This window comes from Bison bison, unplaced genomic scaffold (assembly GCF_000754665.1).
Source record: "Bison bison bison isolate TAMUID 2011002044 unplaced genomic scaffold, Bison_UMD1.0 scf7180017864304, whole genome shotgun sequence".
Lineage (NCBI taxonomy): Eukaryota > Metazoa > Chordata > Mammalia > Artiodactyla > Bovidae > Bison > Bison bison.
The window spans coordinates 9,354,594-9,372,158 of NW_011494876.1; the positions used below are offsets into that span (position 1 = coordinate 9,354,594).

General features: G+C 47.5%; 1 protein-coding gene across 1 annotated transcript in view; it reads left to right on the forward strand.

Annotated features, from left to right (window-relative positions):
• IL17RD (interleukin 17 receptor D) overlaps positions 1-9,029 on the forward strand; it is a gene marked incomplete at its 5' end in the record, with an annotated part of 68,180 nt that extends 59,151 nt beyond the window's left edge. Inside the window, 2 exons of the mRNA XM_010851930.1 lie at positions 1,308-2,247; positions 2,986-9,029. Of these exons, the coding sequence (XP_010850232.1) occupies positions 1,308-2,247; positions 2,986-3,098 (1,053 nt within the window). The remainder of the gene's footprint in view (positions 1-1,307; positions 2,248-2,985) is intronic.
• Between the last annotated feature and the right edge of the window lie 8,536 nt (positions 9,030-17,565).

The window sequence follows — 17,565 nt, forward strand, 5'->3', positions numbered from 1 at the left end:
TAAAGCTGAAACTCCTGTACTTTGGCCACCTCATGCGAAGAGTTGACTCATTGGAAAAGACTTTGATACTGGGAGGGATTGGGGGCAGGAGGAAAAGGGGACGACAGAGGATGAGATGGCTCTGGATGGCATCACCGACTCAATGGACGTGAGTCTGAGTGAACTCCAGGAGTTGGTGATGGACAGGGAGGCCTGGCGTGCTGTGATTCACGGGGTCACAAAGAGTCGGACACGACTGAGTGATTGAACTGAACTGAAGACAATTCAGGATTATTTTCAGCAAGTAGGTAGATATTGGGGATTTTCTTCCCTTTGGTAATACCTTAGAGCAAAAAAGGAAGTCAAAGTCATTTCAGAACCCTTTCCTCCATAAGAGACTGTGGCTGCCACAGTTGGGCATAGGCATTGGGAATTAATTTCTGAACTACAAATGAAATTGCCAAAAGACTTTGCAGCAGAATCAGATGAAGATGGTCTGAGAAAGTGAAGCCCTCTGAGGGGCCACACATGTCCTGTGGTCTTACTTTGTCAGTGCTCCACTCCCAACTCCCTCCCAGACCTCCCCTTGGGTTAAAGGCCTGGTAGGGCTGTGGTCCTGTTGATTGCTGAGAAGTCATGGTGAGAGATGGCAGTCTCTATGAGTGAGTGAACCAGATGGCGGTGTTACTGCAGCTCCTCACCCTTCTCTCCATGCACCAATCACCTGGTAAACAGCAGGGCTGACCTCAGGGTTGCAAGAGTGGCCAGGGAGGCCCTCTTTGTCACTCATACTATCTGTTGTTGAGTCAGCTGGCAGCATGAGTGGGCTGTGTGCAGTACTCTGGCATCCAGACATGAACTCCATTTCCAAGCCTACTTTGAGATCCCTCACCCACACCCTTCTATTACCACCTTCCAGTTCTCTCTTCAGGATCTACCCCCATCCAGGTGGCCTCACTCATTAGATAGAGCCTCCCTCATTTCCTCTGTTTTCCATGCTCACCATCACACTCTAAGTCCACTGGAGGCCTCACATGTGATGTGTGACTTAGGCAGGTTGTCAGATACTCTGAACTTCTGTCTTCACTTGTAGGGTGGGAATGGTAATGAGCCCACAGTATGCGAAAATGAGGACATGATGCACAGGGCCTGGTGCTTGATGGTCGGTCACCCATGGAATGTTAGCTGTTTCTTGGAGTTGGGCGGCCTGGAGCCTGCACATAGCAGAGATTTGGGGCAGACGATGAGCCCTTCTTGTAACATTGCCCATCTTGTCACTCGACTCTCCAAGCTGTACAGGTGAGTGAGGTTACCTGTTCTCTTTCCAGGTGGCTCTGGACTTGTGGGAAGACTTCAGCCTCTGCAGGGAACGGCAGAGAGAATGGGTCATCCAGAAGATCCACGAGTCCCAGTTCATCATCGTGGTGTGTTCCAAAGGCATGAAATACTTCGTGGACAAGAAGAACTACAAGCACAAAGGAGGCGGCCGAGGCTCGGGGAAAGGGGAGCTTTTCCTGGTGGCGGTGTCTGCCATCGCCGAGAAGCTCCACCAGGCCAAACAGAGCTCATCCACCGCGCTCAGCAAGTTCATCGCCGTCTACTTCGATTATTCCTGTGAAGGAGACGTTCCCGGCGTCCTGGACCTGAGCACCAAGTACAAACTCATGGACCATCTGCCCCAGCTCTGCTCCCACCTGCACTCCCAGGACCGCAGTCTGCCAGAGCCCGGGCTGCAGCCGGGACGGGTTAGCCGAAGGAACTACTTCCGGAGCAAGTCGGGCCGCTCCCTGTACGTCGCCATTTGCAACATGCACCAGTTTATCGATGAGGAGCCTGACTGGTTTGAGAAGCAGTTCTCTCCTTTGCATCCGCCTCCTCTCCGCTACCGAGAGCCGGTCTTGGAGAAGTTTGACTCGGGCTTGGTTTTAAACGAAGTCCTCTGCAAGCCAGGGCCCGAGAATGAATTCAGCCTCAAGGCCGAGTCGGCGGGCCCTGGGACACCTGCCGACTCGCACTCTGAGGGCCCGCAGTTCGGGCCTGAGGAAGACGTGGAGGCTGGACCCGTTGTTGCAGGCGCCAGTGCTGTTCTGCGGCCCCTGCTGCATGCGGGGAAAGCTGCTGGGCCCTCGGACATGCCGCGGGACTCGGGCATCTATGACTCGTCTGTGCCCTCGTCTGAGCTGTCCCTGCCCCTGATGGAAGGGCTCTCCGCAGATCAGACGGAGACGTCTTCGCTGACGGAGAGCGTGTCGTCCTCCTCAGGCCTGGGTGAGGCGCGGGGAGCGGGAAGCTGGTGGTTCGGTGGGTTGGGTTCCTGATGCAGGCCACAGCCTTGCTCTAGGATTCCAGAATCCAGGAGAAGCTTTTTGCTAATTTTGCTGCAGTTTTGTCAGTCGAACGTTATGGGAAGTAACAAAACTACATTGGTAGCCTCCCAGGTAATGGGACTGTTCAGGTGTGTGAGCTACAGAAATACTGATAAGAAATTATGGTGAGCTGCCTGGTACCATGTTATGTAACATACAGTATGTGCATTAGCTCGCCTTTCTAAACTGAAAACGTGTAGATACTGAAACACATTGGGTCCCAAGTGTGTTGGATGAGTGTCTGTGGACCTGTAGATTTGTAGAGTTCACCACTCCCCACCTTGCCAATATCTTTAAAGCCACATGTATTGACCCAGGAGTTCATGCGGCATAGTATTCTCTCCATTCTAGCTCAACACAGGCTCTGGTAGAAGGGCCTGCTTCCCCAGGGAGCCCCCCACAGGATGCTGTCTGGAGCTGCTCTTACTGTGCCTATAACCCTTTGGAGTCCATGCATGCATACCTGGCCCCTCAGCTGAGGGAACTGGAATCTGGTGGCAGGATGAGAATGCCCAGCCTTGAGCCGGTGGGGATGCCTACCTCACTTGTGCAAAGTGCATGGTGCAAACCCAGATCCAGCCTCATTCTGGCCTGAGCACCCAGGAGTAACATGCGACTCTGCCCTCTCTTCTTTTCTTAGGTGAGGAAGACCCTCCTGCCCTTCCTTCCAAGCTCCTTGCCTCAGGGGCGTGCAAAGCAGAACCTGGTTGCTGCAGCTACACTGGTGAACTCCACACGGTCGCCCCTTTGTAACAGAATGGAAGAGTCTAAGCATTGCCACTTTAGCTGCCGCCTCTCTCTGGTTCCCCAGCTCATCTCTCTGGGTATGTGGCCCACTTGGAGCTGAGGTCTCTTACAAGGATATTCAGAGCGAAATCCTGGCCAGTACTTGCTCTCCTTGCCTCTCTATTCTCTACCAAATATATTGGCAGAGTCTCCAGTTCTCTGAAACCATGTGGAACTGTGAAAGTCATGTCCATAATGTCTGACAACAGCTTGCCATGTTAGGTCAGACTTTGGACTAGAGCCAATTCTGGGAGGTAGGGAAGAAACAGGAAAATACCCGTACTGATCATTCAGACTTAATTTATCTGTGCAAACTTTGCCAGTTAGCTATTGGCTGCTTTGATTTGAAATGCTTTGTGGAAAAAGCACTTTTGATGCCACTACAGCCACAGAAGTCAAGTGCCAGTCTCTATGGAATCCATGTAGTTAAAGATAATGCCTCTTTCCATTGTTGGTATGGAATTTACAGTGCCATTTACAATGCCATGGGTGTTTAAAAAAAAAAGCTCTGGAGTCAGAGGTCAAGAAGGTAACTGAATATACAGTCATTTTTCATAAAAATGAGTCTTATATATTAGTGGGGGACATGTCTGGCCAAGGAGGGGGCTTCAGGGCCAGGCCAATGACCATCTAGACCATTCTTTCTGAGATGGGTTGGTCAATTTGCAGAGGGCACTGGGGCCACATCTTGATCTGAGTAGGCATCACGCAGGGGCCAGGTCTGCCCACCAAGTTTCCCTGGCTTATACTTACTTTGTTGAATCTCAGATGTTGGTGCCTAAATGTTTATTTTTAAGAAACTGATACCTAACTGGGCTGTATTCACCAAAGTTGTAATTTGTGTTTTGGTTGATCTCTAGTCTAAAGCTCTGAACAGAAAATTAGGGATGAGAATCCACTGACAAAACAGCAGTATGTGGAGGTGGTAGCCAGTTAATCTGCTGAACTTGTTTTGCCTAATGACAAACCTTTTTAAGAAGGTGAAAAGGAAGGTATTGTTACAAAGATGAATGTGCTCTTTAAGTATTGTCTAGAGAAGACATGGGACCTGAAATCATTAAATTCTTGAATCTTAAAGTACTTCCCTCACAACCCTAGCCTGTGAATAAGGTTTCATTTTCTTTTTGTTTGACTTACCCAATTAAAAATTTCTCTCTTATACTTCACTCTACCAAAAATAGGCATTGAGAGCTTAAGAGGAAAGAATTTGCTTTAAAAGGGAGAAGTAATATGTTCTGTTTTTATGAGTGACTTCTGTACAGAATTTTTGTTTCCAAAGGGAAAATAGTTGTTCCTTTTCCCTCTCCATGACCTGAAGGGGGAGTGAATATCTTTTTCTACCTTTTTCATAAATGCTGTTGGATTTTGGCACCAATACCAGGGACCCTGATTTTCACTCCTTCACAAAATAGGACCAATATTGACGGGGGGCGGACACTGAGAAGCATCCTAAGGTGGGGTGTGGGGAAGTGGGGAGGGGAGGACTTTTCCTTCGAGGTTCACGCCCAGCAGGTGGGGAAGCGAAGGCTTGCACCCTTGCTGGAAAGAAGAGGTTTGTGTGTATCTTTGATGCAAATACCACACTGCCTGCTCTGTAAAGGCAGCTGGCAGCTTCTTGGGAGAAGAACATGCTCGTCTGTTCTCTGGCATCGAGTTTCCTGCAGCTGCTCTGAGGGAGAGACAAGTGGGCTGCAGAACTGTCTCCCCTGTAAGACCAAGCATCTTGTTGGAGGAGGGATGTTCCATGCTGTCACTGTGGAATCCAAGATGAACATAGTTTCTGCCCTCCCGTGAGTGTCCTGCCATTCCATTGTCGGCATCCATTCTGTGAAGGAGATGGGGCAGTCTTATTAATGTATGAAAATGCACTTGGAAACATTTTCAGAGTGATTTCTTACTGAAGTCAAGAAATGGTGCATGCCCCAGAGGTGCCATTAGGAGCTGCCTTAGGATAGATGTTCAGCTTTGTATGTGAAACAAGGCATCTCTGAGAAACTGGCCCCAGTAACAGAGTGAAAGACCAGAGAAGAAGCATCAGCTGAGCTCCATGAGCATGGGCAGAGAGCTTGCTAAGTAAACTCACTGTGAAAATGGAAAGGAAAAACTGCTTGGCCAAAAATCAAGTGATGCTTTAGTGTGAATTTAGGGTTTAGGTACTTATTTTGAAATACTAAAGATTGTGATGTTCAGCAAAATCAAACTTTTGTACCAAGTAATGAAAAGGACAGTGTGAATGCCCAGCTCTGAATAGTTGAGAAGTCCAGCTTTTCTAGGGTTGTCTTATTACTTTCACTTTTTTTTTTTTAAACCCTCCCCATCTCATGCTGAAAGTGGGAATGGTTGCTGTATAGATTAATGCAAAACGTTTTATGCAGAGGTGCTTTTGACTCACGAATGGTCCTGGATGGTGGAAATGATAGGACAGAATTCAGATAAAGGTTCAGAAGTCACAGGCTTTCAGATGCTGGGGAACCAAGAATTCAAATATGGGATTGAACTCAATGAAGGGCCTTTATTCCTAGAGTAAAAGGCTCTGTAGCTCAGATAGGTGGTATCCTCTGTACCGGAGACCAGAGGTAGGTCCTGGCTTCCTTCAGCTAACTGGGAAGAGCAGGTAGTTGAAATGAGGGAGCCAGTTGTTTATCTCGACTCACCGATGCACTACACGTCTGACACACATGACACCTTAGCATTTGGCACAGTCGGCTTTTCTTAGAGCATGACCAGGTGGGTGAAGGCCCAGGCAAAGGTGTGTTCTTCTCTGAGATGAGCTACAAGCAGTAGGGACTGCCTGGATGGGCCCAGCCCAGTCATACAGGGGCAGGAGTCTTTTGGAGAACTGAGGCCTGGGCCTGTGAGGGACGTTGATCTCCAGATAATCAGAAGTCATCCAGGCCCACGTCCCAGGACTTCAGTGAGTGACCTAGCCAGGTAACAGAATTTTGAGCCCAATGTGAGAGAGGCCATAAAAGTCATGAAACAAAGAGTTTTTGGTTGACACAATAATAATTGAGATAGTCCCAGATCAGAAGTTCAGAGTTGAGTTGTCTTTTCCTTTAAAAGAAGCAAAGGAAGAAAAAAGCTTTTTTTTTTTTTTTTAAATTCCTGGTGAAGAAATGACACACTTTCCTCCCTAAAGAGAGAAAACTCTGCAGTCCGCAACCAGCTCAACACTAAGTGGGTTCTCTTAAGGAGAGAGGAATTACCCTGTCTTTATTGGAGAGAGGTGGACAATGGCAATGAGAAGATTATGAGCCTTTTCTAGTTGATATTGTTGGGAAAGAGTCTGTTCTTATTTAACAAATGCTGTTCCTTCAGGAGGCCCCCCTGTAGCAAGTATAGTGATAAATAAGGTATGGTGACAAACCCTTCTCGGGCTCAGAGAGACAGTGGGGCCTGGTGGAGACTGTGGCCAGCAGACACCCTTGTGCTGTACTACAGGGAGCAGCCACTCCAGCCAGTTGTGACCATATAGTGTTTCCTGATTGTCCCATTTTTCAAGAGAAACTGGGAATCTGGGAGTTTTACATGAAAAAAATCTGATTATTTTTTTTAGTATGGGCAATAAAATTCTTAATTGAATTCAGGAAACCCATGGGTGGACCTGATTTGGCCCACTAGCTATCAGTTTGCCACATCTGCTTTAGAAAATTTGAAAAGAAAGGCATCCATGGTAATTACATATGTCTGGTGCCACAAGAAAATACTCTTGCTAAATGCAGCCAGAAGTTAGATTACTTTTTTTTTTTACCCATTGCTTCCCTAAAGAAATTTGCTATGATTGTGAATACATTTGAGATCTTTTGATTGCTTCTTCATACTTAATATGTTTTAAGAAAAAGGCAAAGCAATTGTTAATTTCAAAATCAGATTTCTCCTCACTTAAAAAATGTGACACTTGGAATAGTTTCATTTAAATTCCACACCTTAAAGGTCCTTATTTATAGTTTTAACTCTTGGCTTAATCACTTTTTTGGATGAATTAAATCACTTTTTTAATGCTGAGCTTAGGCCAAGCCCTAATGAGGAAAGCAGACATTGTGGAGAGCAGGGCAAGGAGTCCTGAGTATCCACTAGAGCCAGGCATTTGCTCCGTCTTCAGTTTTAAATAACTTGTGAATTGATCTGTTTTGGAGATTTGTGACAGAATACGGAGATACCAGTCAGGAGTCCTCATGGAGTTGGGTCATCCTTGCTGTATCACCTCCTTTCCAGGTTTAGGGTTAAAATAAACAGAAGGAGATCATAGACTGTAAGCCAATAGCTTTCATGCTGATAGCAGAGCTTTGGGGGTGAGAGAAAGTTTGGATTATCTGGCAGGTGCCCATCTAGTGTCAAACAAAAAGGGTTGTGCATGAATTATTTCAGTCATTTGGCTGTGGATGTGATTCTGGATTTTCAGCGAAGGAGCTTCTGTAACCTCCCCTGCTGATCAGATAGTTCTTTGTACATCTTCCTTATAGAAATTCAAACCAGCCTTCTTTTGTTCAGCGTGTAGTGGAAAAAGAACAGCTGCTCACCTTCCATGTATTTGAAAACCACAGTGAAATCATCCCTCTAGTATTTTTATTCCGGTGATAAATAATCCCACCGCTACTCATTCTTCACAGCTCTTGTTTTCCAGGGGCTTAATAATTTTCACTGCCCTTCTGTTTCTCAGCTTCACACTCAGTTTAGTTGCCCAAATAGAATGTGCTGCCTTATTCACATTGGTGCCTTGTGAAAGCCAAGCTCAGGATGGGGATTAACAGAAATTCTTACGTACCCAGCTTCTTTTACTGTTTAGAAGTATAAAGACACTTTTTAAAAAGTGGTATATCACCTGTGTTCATTTTGAAGGTTGCTTACTACATTTTTTTTCTCAGCAGTAGTCCTCTATCATATGTGGGTTTGTTATTTTTTTCCCTTGTGTGTTCAAACACTTGGTGCTTATTCTTGATGTGTCTGATGTCATTCCTGAGCTGCTTCAAGATACCCTTCAAGACCAGCTCTTACTATCTGAGTGGCAACCACCCCTCCCTTCCAATTTTGGATTCTGTTTTTATATATCTGTATATGTCACCTTTAATTCATGACTCATAGTATTATTAAATGGTGCAGACTTTAGCCACAGACAAGATAGCAGTTGCTAAGGGCTAATTTGCTAAGAGGTCGAGTGAGGCCCCTTTGGGCAGTTGCCTTCCCTCCTGCTCTTCGACTCCTCTCCAAAATTCAGTGAGGACCACAGACTCTGCAAGGAACATGTCCGTGTTCTAAAGGGCTGGAGCCATGGCTCCAGGTCGACCAAGCACTGTGGTTTGTACAAGCAGATGCCTGACAAAAGCAAACCATTATGACTGTGTATCTGATGTTTTTATCAAAGAAAATTTCAGTGGAGAAGATTCAAAGAAGCTATCTTCTGTTTGTATGTGACAAAGACAAAGTTGGCCGCTCCTGTCATTAGCCAAAAAATAATTACCGTTGGATGACGCTAATGTGTAAGCATGTTATTTTTAATAAGTGGTTATTTTCTGTCTCAAGAAAAAGATGTAGTGAGTCTGGAGAGAGCAAAAGCTTTTGTAAAAACCAAATGTATTCATTTAGAGAGTAGATGACTTTTATTTTCACTGTTTTGTTTTTCACTGCAGAAGCTCCCTGTTTGTCTGGGGGGAAAGCCTGTGGAACAGTGGTTATTGCCATTGTCTTTGTTTCATCTTTAAGTTTCTCCTTTGTGAGGTTTGGTGGAATAGTGAGCACTGACCAGCAGACTGTAGCAGCATGCTGTGTTTTTACATTGAAGATGTTACTGTCTTATTTGATTTGTACATAACTGTAAATAGGTGATAGTGTCCACAGGCGACATCTGCAGAATGTTGTTTTTGTACCCTAGCATCTCTGCATCAAATAAAATGTTTTGTTTTAAGATTGTGGTGGCTCATTATTCTAGGTCATGTTTTCTGTTTCCTGAATAGCTGGGGTTCCTAGCACAATTTTCTGTGGGCCCTTATTCTGAGAGGGAGAGAGATTACCCAGGGTGAGGAGGCCAGGATGGCTGGTCTGTCTTATACTTGCAGGAAAAGGAACCTGCTGCCCTTGATCGTTTACTCCACCCTCCGTCGGTCAGATGCCTGTTGTCTCATCGGTGTCTGGAACAGGGGCAGGGACACTTACCTCAAGGAGAAATATGACTCTCAGAACAATGGACTTTCTTTGAAGAAATTGGAAAAGAAGTTGATGGATGCTGAAATTTGGGAGCCACAAATTTCCTGTCATTCAGAAAGAAAAAGGTGCCTGTTCATTCTTCTGATGTGAGGTGTCTCATCTTCTGTGTGCCATGTGCTCTGAGTTATATCCCTGGTTTATGTCAACTTTGGGGCCTCATTTTTGAGATTCTGACACCCAGAAATGGGGTAGCTTTGCTGAGGGCACAAACAAGAAGTCAGCGACATTGGGATTCGTACATCTGATTGAATCATCCTCATTCCTAACCAATGGGCTGTACTGTCTCTCAACATAATTTCTAAGAAGAAAAAACCTTGAGTAGCAAGTTATGGCGAGTTGGTTCCCCCCTTAGTCCACATATTGAGAGTACAGCTGGTTCAGAGGTTAAGCAGATGGATCTAAAAGGACTCTATTGGAAGGATTTCATTAGGCAGATGCTGCAGAATACCTCTTTCCTGTTAGTGGTGAGAAAATCCTCTTTGGACAGCATGAGAAGCCCTAATTTTTACCATGGTATTAGAAAGCAAGAGTCCATTTTTATATCTGCTTTGGGTTCATACAGTTGCCAACATCTGTGGGACCTCACCACTGGTTTTATTTACTTTGTTTTAGAAATGCAAACTTTAGGTAGCAAAGACCAGCTTCCCTTTGCAGGCTTTAATTAGGGAACACTTAATTTAGGTTTAGTTGAATAAGAGGCTACAAGCAATAAGCAGGTAGATGAGGAAGGAGATGTAAATTATACCTTCACTGTCTCAGGCATGGGTGTCCCTGGTGGCACAGTGGTAAAAAATCCACCTGCCAATGCAGGAGACGGGTTCGATCCCTGGGTTGGGAAGAACCCCTGAAGGAGGAAATGGCAACCCACTGCAGTATTCTTGCCTGGAGAATCCCATGAACAGAGGAGCCTGGCGGGCTACAGTCCATGGAGTCGCAAAGAATCAGACATGACTGAGCGTGCATGCACGTCTTGGGCATAGTGAGCCCTTAATAAAGGACTCAATAAAGATATTTTCCTCCCCTACCCGCTACCCTGTCTTCTCAGTTGAGAGGAACAAAATCAGAAGTGGTTCAAGAATAGTGGAGATAGAATGAAGGGCAGGACAGACAGAAACAAGGTGTAAGGCCTTTTGCAAGGAGATAAAATTCAAATGGGGTCTTTGAGATTAAGGAAAAATAATGCAAGATCACTAGGCTTGGCTCCCTGGCCTCTTTCTAGAGGGTTTTTACACCATCTTTCATATTTATAGGTAATAAAATCTTTTTACAATATTTATTTGAAAGCCTAAAATATGTATTGGAGATGTAGTAATGAATAAGGTATACATGATCCCTGCCATCTCGATTCTACCTCATTCTCAGTATGGGACTATGGGCAAACCACCTAATCGTTCTGAGCCTCAGTTGTTTGATCTGCAAGATGGGACTGATACCTGCCACATTAGGTTATTGTGAGACTTAAATGAACTGGGGTTTATAAAGCACCCACAGCCACACTTGGCAAGTTCTAGCCGTGTGGTTGGAGAAGGCAATGCACCCCACTCCAGTACTCTTGCCTGGAGAATCCCAGAGACGGGGGAGCCTGGTGGGCTGCCGTCTATGGGGTCGCACAGAGCCGGACACGACTGAAGCGACTTAGCAGCAGCAGTAGCCGTGTGGTAAATAGTGGCTCTTATTCTGTGGAAGAGCAGGTTTTGGACTACTTGTGGGCCCTATGGATATGGGTAGAAGATAGGAGCTTCAGCCCAGGAGGTAAAGCGCAGCACCTTTGTTAGGTGCTGTGTTAAATCATCTCTTTGCCTAAGAGAAGAGGGTGGGTTTACATGTGACTGTTGTGGAAGGAAGGCACGGGGCTTGTGGAGGGGGCGGTGCTCCTCACAAAATCAAACTAAGGCAGGATTCTTAAAAGTTGACTGTACATAGCCTGTAACAGTTGACTGGGTTCTCAGATCTGCCTACGTCCCATTTACCAGGCTCATTTTCCCCTGATCATCTGTCAGCTCTGATAGAGATACAGACATTTTTCTGAATTTGTTGCTTTAAGGTCCCTGTGCTGGATTACCACACTCTGCTCTGGCTGTGAACAAAAGCAGTGATTGTTTCTCTAACCGACGGCCAATTCATGGTCGGGGGAATTTCCCAAGTTTTAGAAGCTGGAGGGAACGCAGAGACCAAGTAATGGTCCTCAGGTTGAAGACTGCTCTTCCTGATCTCGCTGGTTAAAACATTCCAGGGAATGGGACGGGTGATAAAGCATGGATGTTTCTCACCAGGCTGGGCAAGACCAGGCCAGGCAGGACTCAGCAGAGAAAGGCCGAAGCATGACTGGTGACAGAAGGCAAAAATAAGCAGGACCTGCCTTTGGTTTATGGGGTCGCACAGAGTCGGACATGACTGAAGCTACTTAGCAGCAGCAGCCTTTGGTTTATGTACCTGAAGTTTGAGGTACTTGAAGATCCTGCACACAGTTATATAATTGTGCATTCTTGATGAGATTTTTTAATCATTGTGATTAAAGTGGGGCTTTGGTTTCAGGTACCCGGAACTTAGATCTCAGTCTGCCACTTTTGGGGGGACTCTTAAGCAGGTCACTTGAGCCAATCACGACTGTTTCTGCTGCTGCTGCTGCTAAGTCACGTCAGTTGTGTCCGACTCTGTGCGACCCCATAGACGGCAGCCCACCAGGCTGCGCCGTCCCTGGGATTCTCCAGGCAAGAACACTGGAGTGGGTTGCCATTTCCTTCTCCAATGCATGAAAGTGAAAAGTGAAAGTGAAGTCGCTCAGTCGTGTCCGACTCTCAGCGACCCCACGGACTGCAGCCCACCAGGCTCCTCCGTCCATGGGATTTTCCAGGCAAGAGTACTGGAGTGGGGTGCCATTGCCTTCTCCACGACTGTTTATACATCTGGGAAATAAATAATAGCTCAGTACCAAATGGGGCTGAGGTGAGGCTTGACTGTGAGCCCAAGCAGAGTTATGGTCACAGAAGCCAGTACACAGCCCCCTTGCCTTTGGGGATGTGGTCATCTGGGGCAGGTTAAGGGATGTACAGTGATAAAGTATGATCCCCTAGAGATATCTGGTTAGCCCTGGTCTGGGTAGCAGAGGGCCTCAGTGATCACAGTGGAGTCCCTGTCTCCTGTAGGACTCAGTTCTGCAGGCAGTTGGCTAGGACCAACTACAGGAAATGGCTACTTGTAAATTGCCGATAGCCCAGAAGTGAACCCCAAAGTTATTACCTGGCTCCTAGCCAACCTCTTTTTCTCTGTTTCTCTTTCTTCTCTGCCACCAAAGCAGAATTTGAGGGTCCTCTCTGGTGTGGTCCTGTCCCAGACCCTCTGTGCCAGACTTTTCCTTCTCCCTCTCGAAGTCTCCAGCCATCCTTTGCAGTCAGGCCTTCCTTGACAACTGTCCACCCTCATTCAGGTCCTGCTCCCGTGTTTATGTGCTAGACCCTCTTAATCCCTAGTCCAGCTGCTCCTTGAGGGCAGGCTGTGCCCCTTGCTTATGCCTTCCACCTGGGCTGGACTTGGACTTTGCTGCTTTAACCAGCTTGAGACCCCAGCCCTACCACTGATCAGTCAGCAGGGCACGTTACCTCATCTCCGTGGCACTCAGTTTGCTCCTCTGTCTGATGGGGATGACAGCGCACCTGCCTATGGTGTGGTGGTGAGGATGAAGCGGATGGAGGGGATAGTCCGGGTAGTCCAGTGCCTGGCACACAGCAAGTGTGCACAGCCATCATTTGTCTCAGTTGGCATCAGGGTCAGCGGTAACAGTTGCTAGTGAGTTTCAGAAGGCCTCCCAGAGGAGTTAACTGCATCCATTCCTGCTTTGCAAATTGGGGTGAGACCCCCATTCGCTTACCATGCTCTCCAGAGCTGAGGGCCACTGGGGTGTCCCACATCCCTCCCGCCAAGTGGCTTGTATTGTCTCAAGTTTGCACTCCCTGTGGGTCCGGTCTCCAGACTGTAGACTTAGGGCTGGTGATGACCTGTTGTGTCTTAGAGTCACCCCTGTGAGTTGGACACCTGCTACCACCTGGGCGCGTCCCATACTCCCAGCAGGGTTTATGGCTTAGGTAACGTCCCACCTTCAGGGCAGGGCGACGTTGGATTTGAACCCAGGCATTTCCTGCCCTGAAGTACCTGTCTACCTTTCCACCCCACCTCCCGGTCTTGCTTCTCAGGTCTTCCTCAAGCCTAGATTATGAGAGCAGATGGGACTTGGTTTTAGAGAAAGAAGTCTTTTACTGTATTAGCTGCTTGCAGAACATTGCTTAGGTCTGAACACTGAGATGAACACCTTATTCCTTCATAGGTGTCACCATCTCCTGGGGGAGAAGGTTAGTGTTGCTTCATCAACTGGATGCTCCACACTTTTCAAAAGAAAGTGTGTGTGTGTGGGGGGGAGGGGCATCTGAATACTGCTAAAGGCAGAAGACTTGAATATTCCTTTCAGTAATCCACTTCTAGCATTTTCTCTGTAGGAAATAACCAGAACTGTGTATCAAAGTTAGTTATGCAAAGATTTTCATCACTAAGCATTATCCCTGATGCTGAGAAGTGAGGATCAAACCAGGTACCAGTCAGGACTGCTGATAAGAAGAGGCACATTCATACCATAGACCAATAGGTGACTCTTAACAGTCATGTTGTAGAGTGTTTTATCACAAGGAAGAGGCTCACAATATGTTAAATGGAAAACAAAAAAGCACACAAAATAACAGTAGATGTTGCTGGGTATCAGTAACCTCAGATACACAGATGACACCACCCTTATGGCAAAAAGTGAAGAGGAACTAAAGAGCCTCTTGAAAGTGAAAGAGGAGAGTGAAAAAGTTGGCTTAAAACAGCATTCAAAAAACTAGGATCATGGCATCTGGTCCCATCACTTCACGGCAAATAGATGGGGAAACAATGGAAACTGACAGACTTTATATTTTTGGCTCCAAAATCACTGCAGATGGTGACTGCAGCCATGAAATTAAAAGATTCTTGCTCCTTGGAAGAGAAGCTATGACCAACCTAGATGGCGTATTAAAAAGCAGAGACGTTACTTTGCCAACAAAGGTCTGTCTAGTCAAAGCTATGGTTTTTCCAGTAGTCATGTATGGATATGAGAGTTGGACTATAAAGAAAGCTGAGCATGGAAGAATTGATGCTTTTGAACTGTGGTGTTGGAGAAGACTCTTGAGAGTCTCTTGGACTGCAAGGGGATCCAACCAGTCAATCCTCAAGGAAATCTGTCCTGAATATTCATTGGAAGGACTGATGCTGAAGCCGAAGCTCCAGTACTTTGGCCACCTGATGTGAAGAACTGACTCATTGTAAAAGACCCTGATGCTGGGAAGGATTGAAGGCAGGAGGAGAAGGGGACGACAGAGGATGAGATGGTTGGATGGCATCGTCGACTTGATGGACGTGTGTTTGAGCAAGCTCCGGGAGTTGGCAATGGACAGGGAACCCTGATGTGCTGCAGTCCATGGGATCATAAAGAGTTGGACACGACTGAGCAACTGAACTGATTACTGGGTGGTGGTGATTTGTGGGTGGATTTTATCTTATTCTTAATATTTCTCTCAGCATTGGTCATATGAGTGGTATTATCAGTGGGTTTTAAATGTGTGATCTCCCAGGACGAATGTTAAAGGTACCTGGTGGGTCCTCGATGGCCGGGTTGGTGGTCTCCATCTTGCCCTTGCCCTTGTGCCTTCTCAAGAGATGGCTTTCTCCAACTGTGCTCCCTGGTGCCTCATCCCAGCCCCTCACCCCTGCTTCCCTACCTGGCACCGGTTATAGCTCTTCACTCACTCTTTGGTGTGGAGACCTGCAGTAGACACCCCAGCTTTCCCAACTGATGACTTAGGTGACAGCCTTGGTCCTATTCTGCCTTGTCTTGCAAAGTTAGGGGAGATGGAGCTGAATTCAAGAATGAGCCCTCATGAACTGTCTGTTTCAAGGAGAAAAGGTGGCTGATCATCAGTATCTTCTGGTTTCTCCACCAGTTTTCAAACTCCATGGATAGTGACCCACATTTCCTGCTTATTCTCTCCACACACCCCATGACAGGACTCCCTTTGGGTGTCCCCAACAGTTTCCTAATCTGAGTCCAGGAGCCAAGTGCTCCTTACCCTCCCCCTAGCAGGGCCAAAGCATGAGTAGGTGGGAGGTGATGCAGCACTGCATATAAACTGTTGTGAGTTTACATAGATTTGTTTCTGGTCTACATATTCCTGAGGATCTGTTCTGATCTCTGGACACCCGGAATTGAAAAACAAAGGAAATTGAGGAGTGCATCCCCGGTAATAGTCCACATGCACATTGCCTTTGCTGTGTCCAGGAGACTTTGACCCGCTGCATCCATTCCTCACTCAGCAGCTGTGGAGTCCCATCACCTCTGCCCAGACCTTTCCATGGTCAAGGTCTAGTGTGTCACCTTGGCCATCAAGGCCCCTTTCCATGGGCTTCCAGAAGTGTGCCCTGTGTTCTCCCACCTCTGGGCTTCCACGTCTGTCCTCTCCAGCCCTGTCGCCCCACATCGCACAGGAAGCCTTCCCATGCTCGAATCTGGGCCAGCACTTCCTGTGTGTCTCTCACCACGTCCTGCTCCCTAACCTGCCCAGTGATGGCTCTGACTGTTCCCACATCAGCCGTGAGCTCCATGGGGTCAGGGACTATGTCTTTCTGTCTTGTGACAGAGTCACTGCTGAGGTTCAGAGTCTGGCATGGTCTGTGGCATGTAGCAGATGCTCCAATCATTAAATGGAATCTAACGGAAATAGAAATTTTATCTCCGACAACGCCGCCTGAGTAGAGCACCAGGTGTCGACTTGAGGGGTGGAAGTGCCTGCCGAGCTCTGGGTTGCTGAGGGAGTGGAAGCCCTTTATTATTACCTAATAAACATGGCTGGCTGTAGTAAGTGATCTTCCACTGTGTGGAGGAGGGAGAGCAACAAAAGAGGCCTGGAAGAAAAGGTTGAGGATTAGGGACCTGGATATAGGTCCTTGGAAATGGAGTCGTGGACAGGGTGTGTGATCCTTACACAGGAAAGGGATGGGTCATGAGGCACTGGGTTTGGGGTCAAGGTGTGGTGGAATGAAGTGGAATTGTAGTTGGAATGAAAGTTCCTTTGCTCAACATTGGTCAGTTTCTGGCCCAGAAGGTGAGCTGTGGGCTAGGGAGAGGTCACACAGCCCTAGGAGGCTGTGTGCCTGCAAAGGAGAGACAGGAGTTTGCAATAAAGGAAGTCTCAGCTGTGCCAGATGAAGGTCTGAACGCCTGGTGCTGGTGACGGGTGTGCAGGGGATTGGTGCCTGGACTGGGAGATCTACATCTCAGCGGCTGCTGCCAGGGAAGGTCCCTCCTGGGAAGCCCTCAACATCCCCCTACCCCTTGTGAGGTGGAATGAGGGGGTGGGGGTTAGAGCTCTCCCCATGGAGAGAGAGTGAGGAGGTCCACTCAGAGCCTGATCCTCCATGTACTGGAGGTATGGCTGCGGAGAAATGTAGCCCTGGAACTGGAGCTTTCTCCTCTGATCTGGGGGCTGGCTTCACCTTTCTAAGCTTCAGTTCCTGAGACGGCCCATACAAGCCCTACACCTCACAAGGCAAGTAGATGAAGCACCTGAAGTCCTCACCAGGCACATGAAAGCAGCTGATGAACTTTTTCTTTTTTATAATGGTTTGTACTTTCATAAGAGCTCATAACTAGTGTGTAGGGACTTTTTTTATTCCTGAGTTTATGGGGTCCTGAGGACTGGAAGAATTTAATCTGTTGAACGGATGAATGAGTACAGAAAATGCTTTTAGTATTTAGATTCTCATGTCTATTTCTGCAGGAAAGACTCAGGCCACACTGCTGGCTGCTGCTCTTTCAAGCTCAGCATCCGCCCACAAACGTATTTCCTGAGAACCTGCTGGGCGCGCGGGGATTCGTCCTTATTCTCACTCCCACAGTCGGGGAAAGTGAGGCTTGGGCAGGACTAGACAAGCCCAAGGTCAGCCTGGTAGGCGAGGCTGGGGCTCCAAGCGCCTGACCCGGGCCCTCGCCCGCCCGGGCAGCTCCTGCTGCCCATGGCTCGGGAGTCGCCACAGCCCTCTCCCGTTGGGATACAGATCCCCGGAGCTGCCCTCGGGGGAACGGGATTCGGCAGGCTGCGCACCCTTTCCCGGACCCAGTAAATTATCTCCCAAATAGGTGCTGGGCATGCCCCGGGGGCCAGGTCTCCCC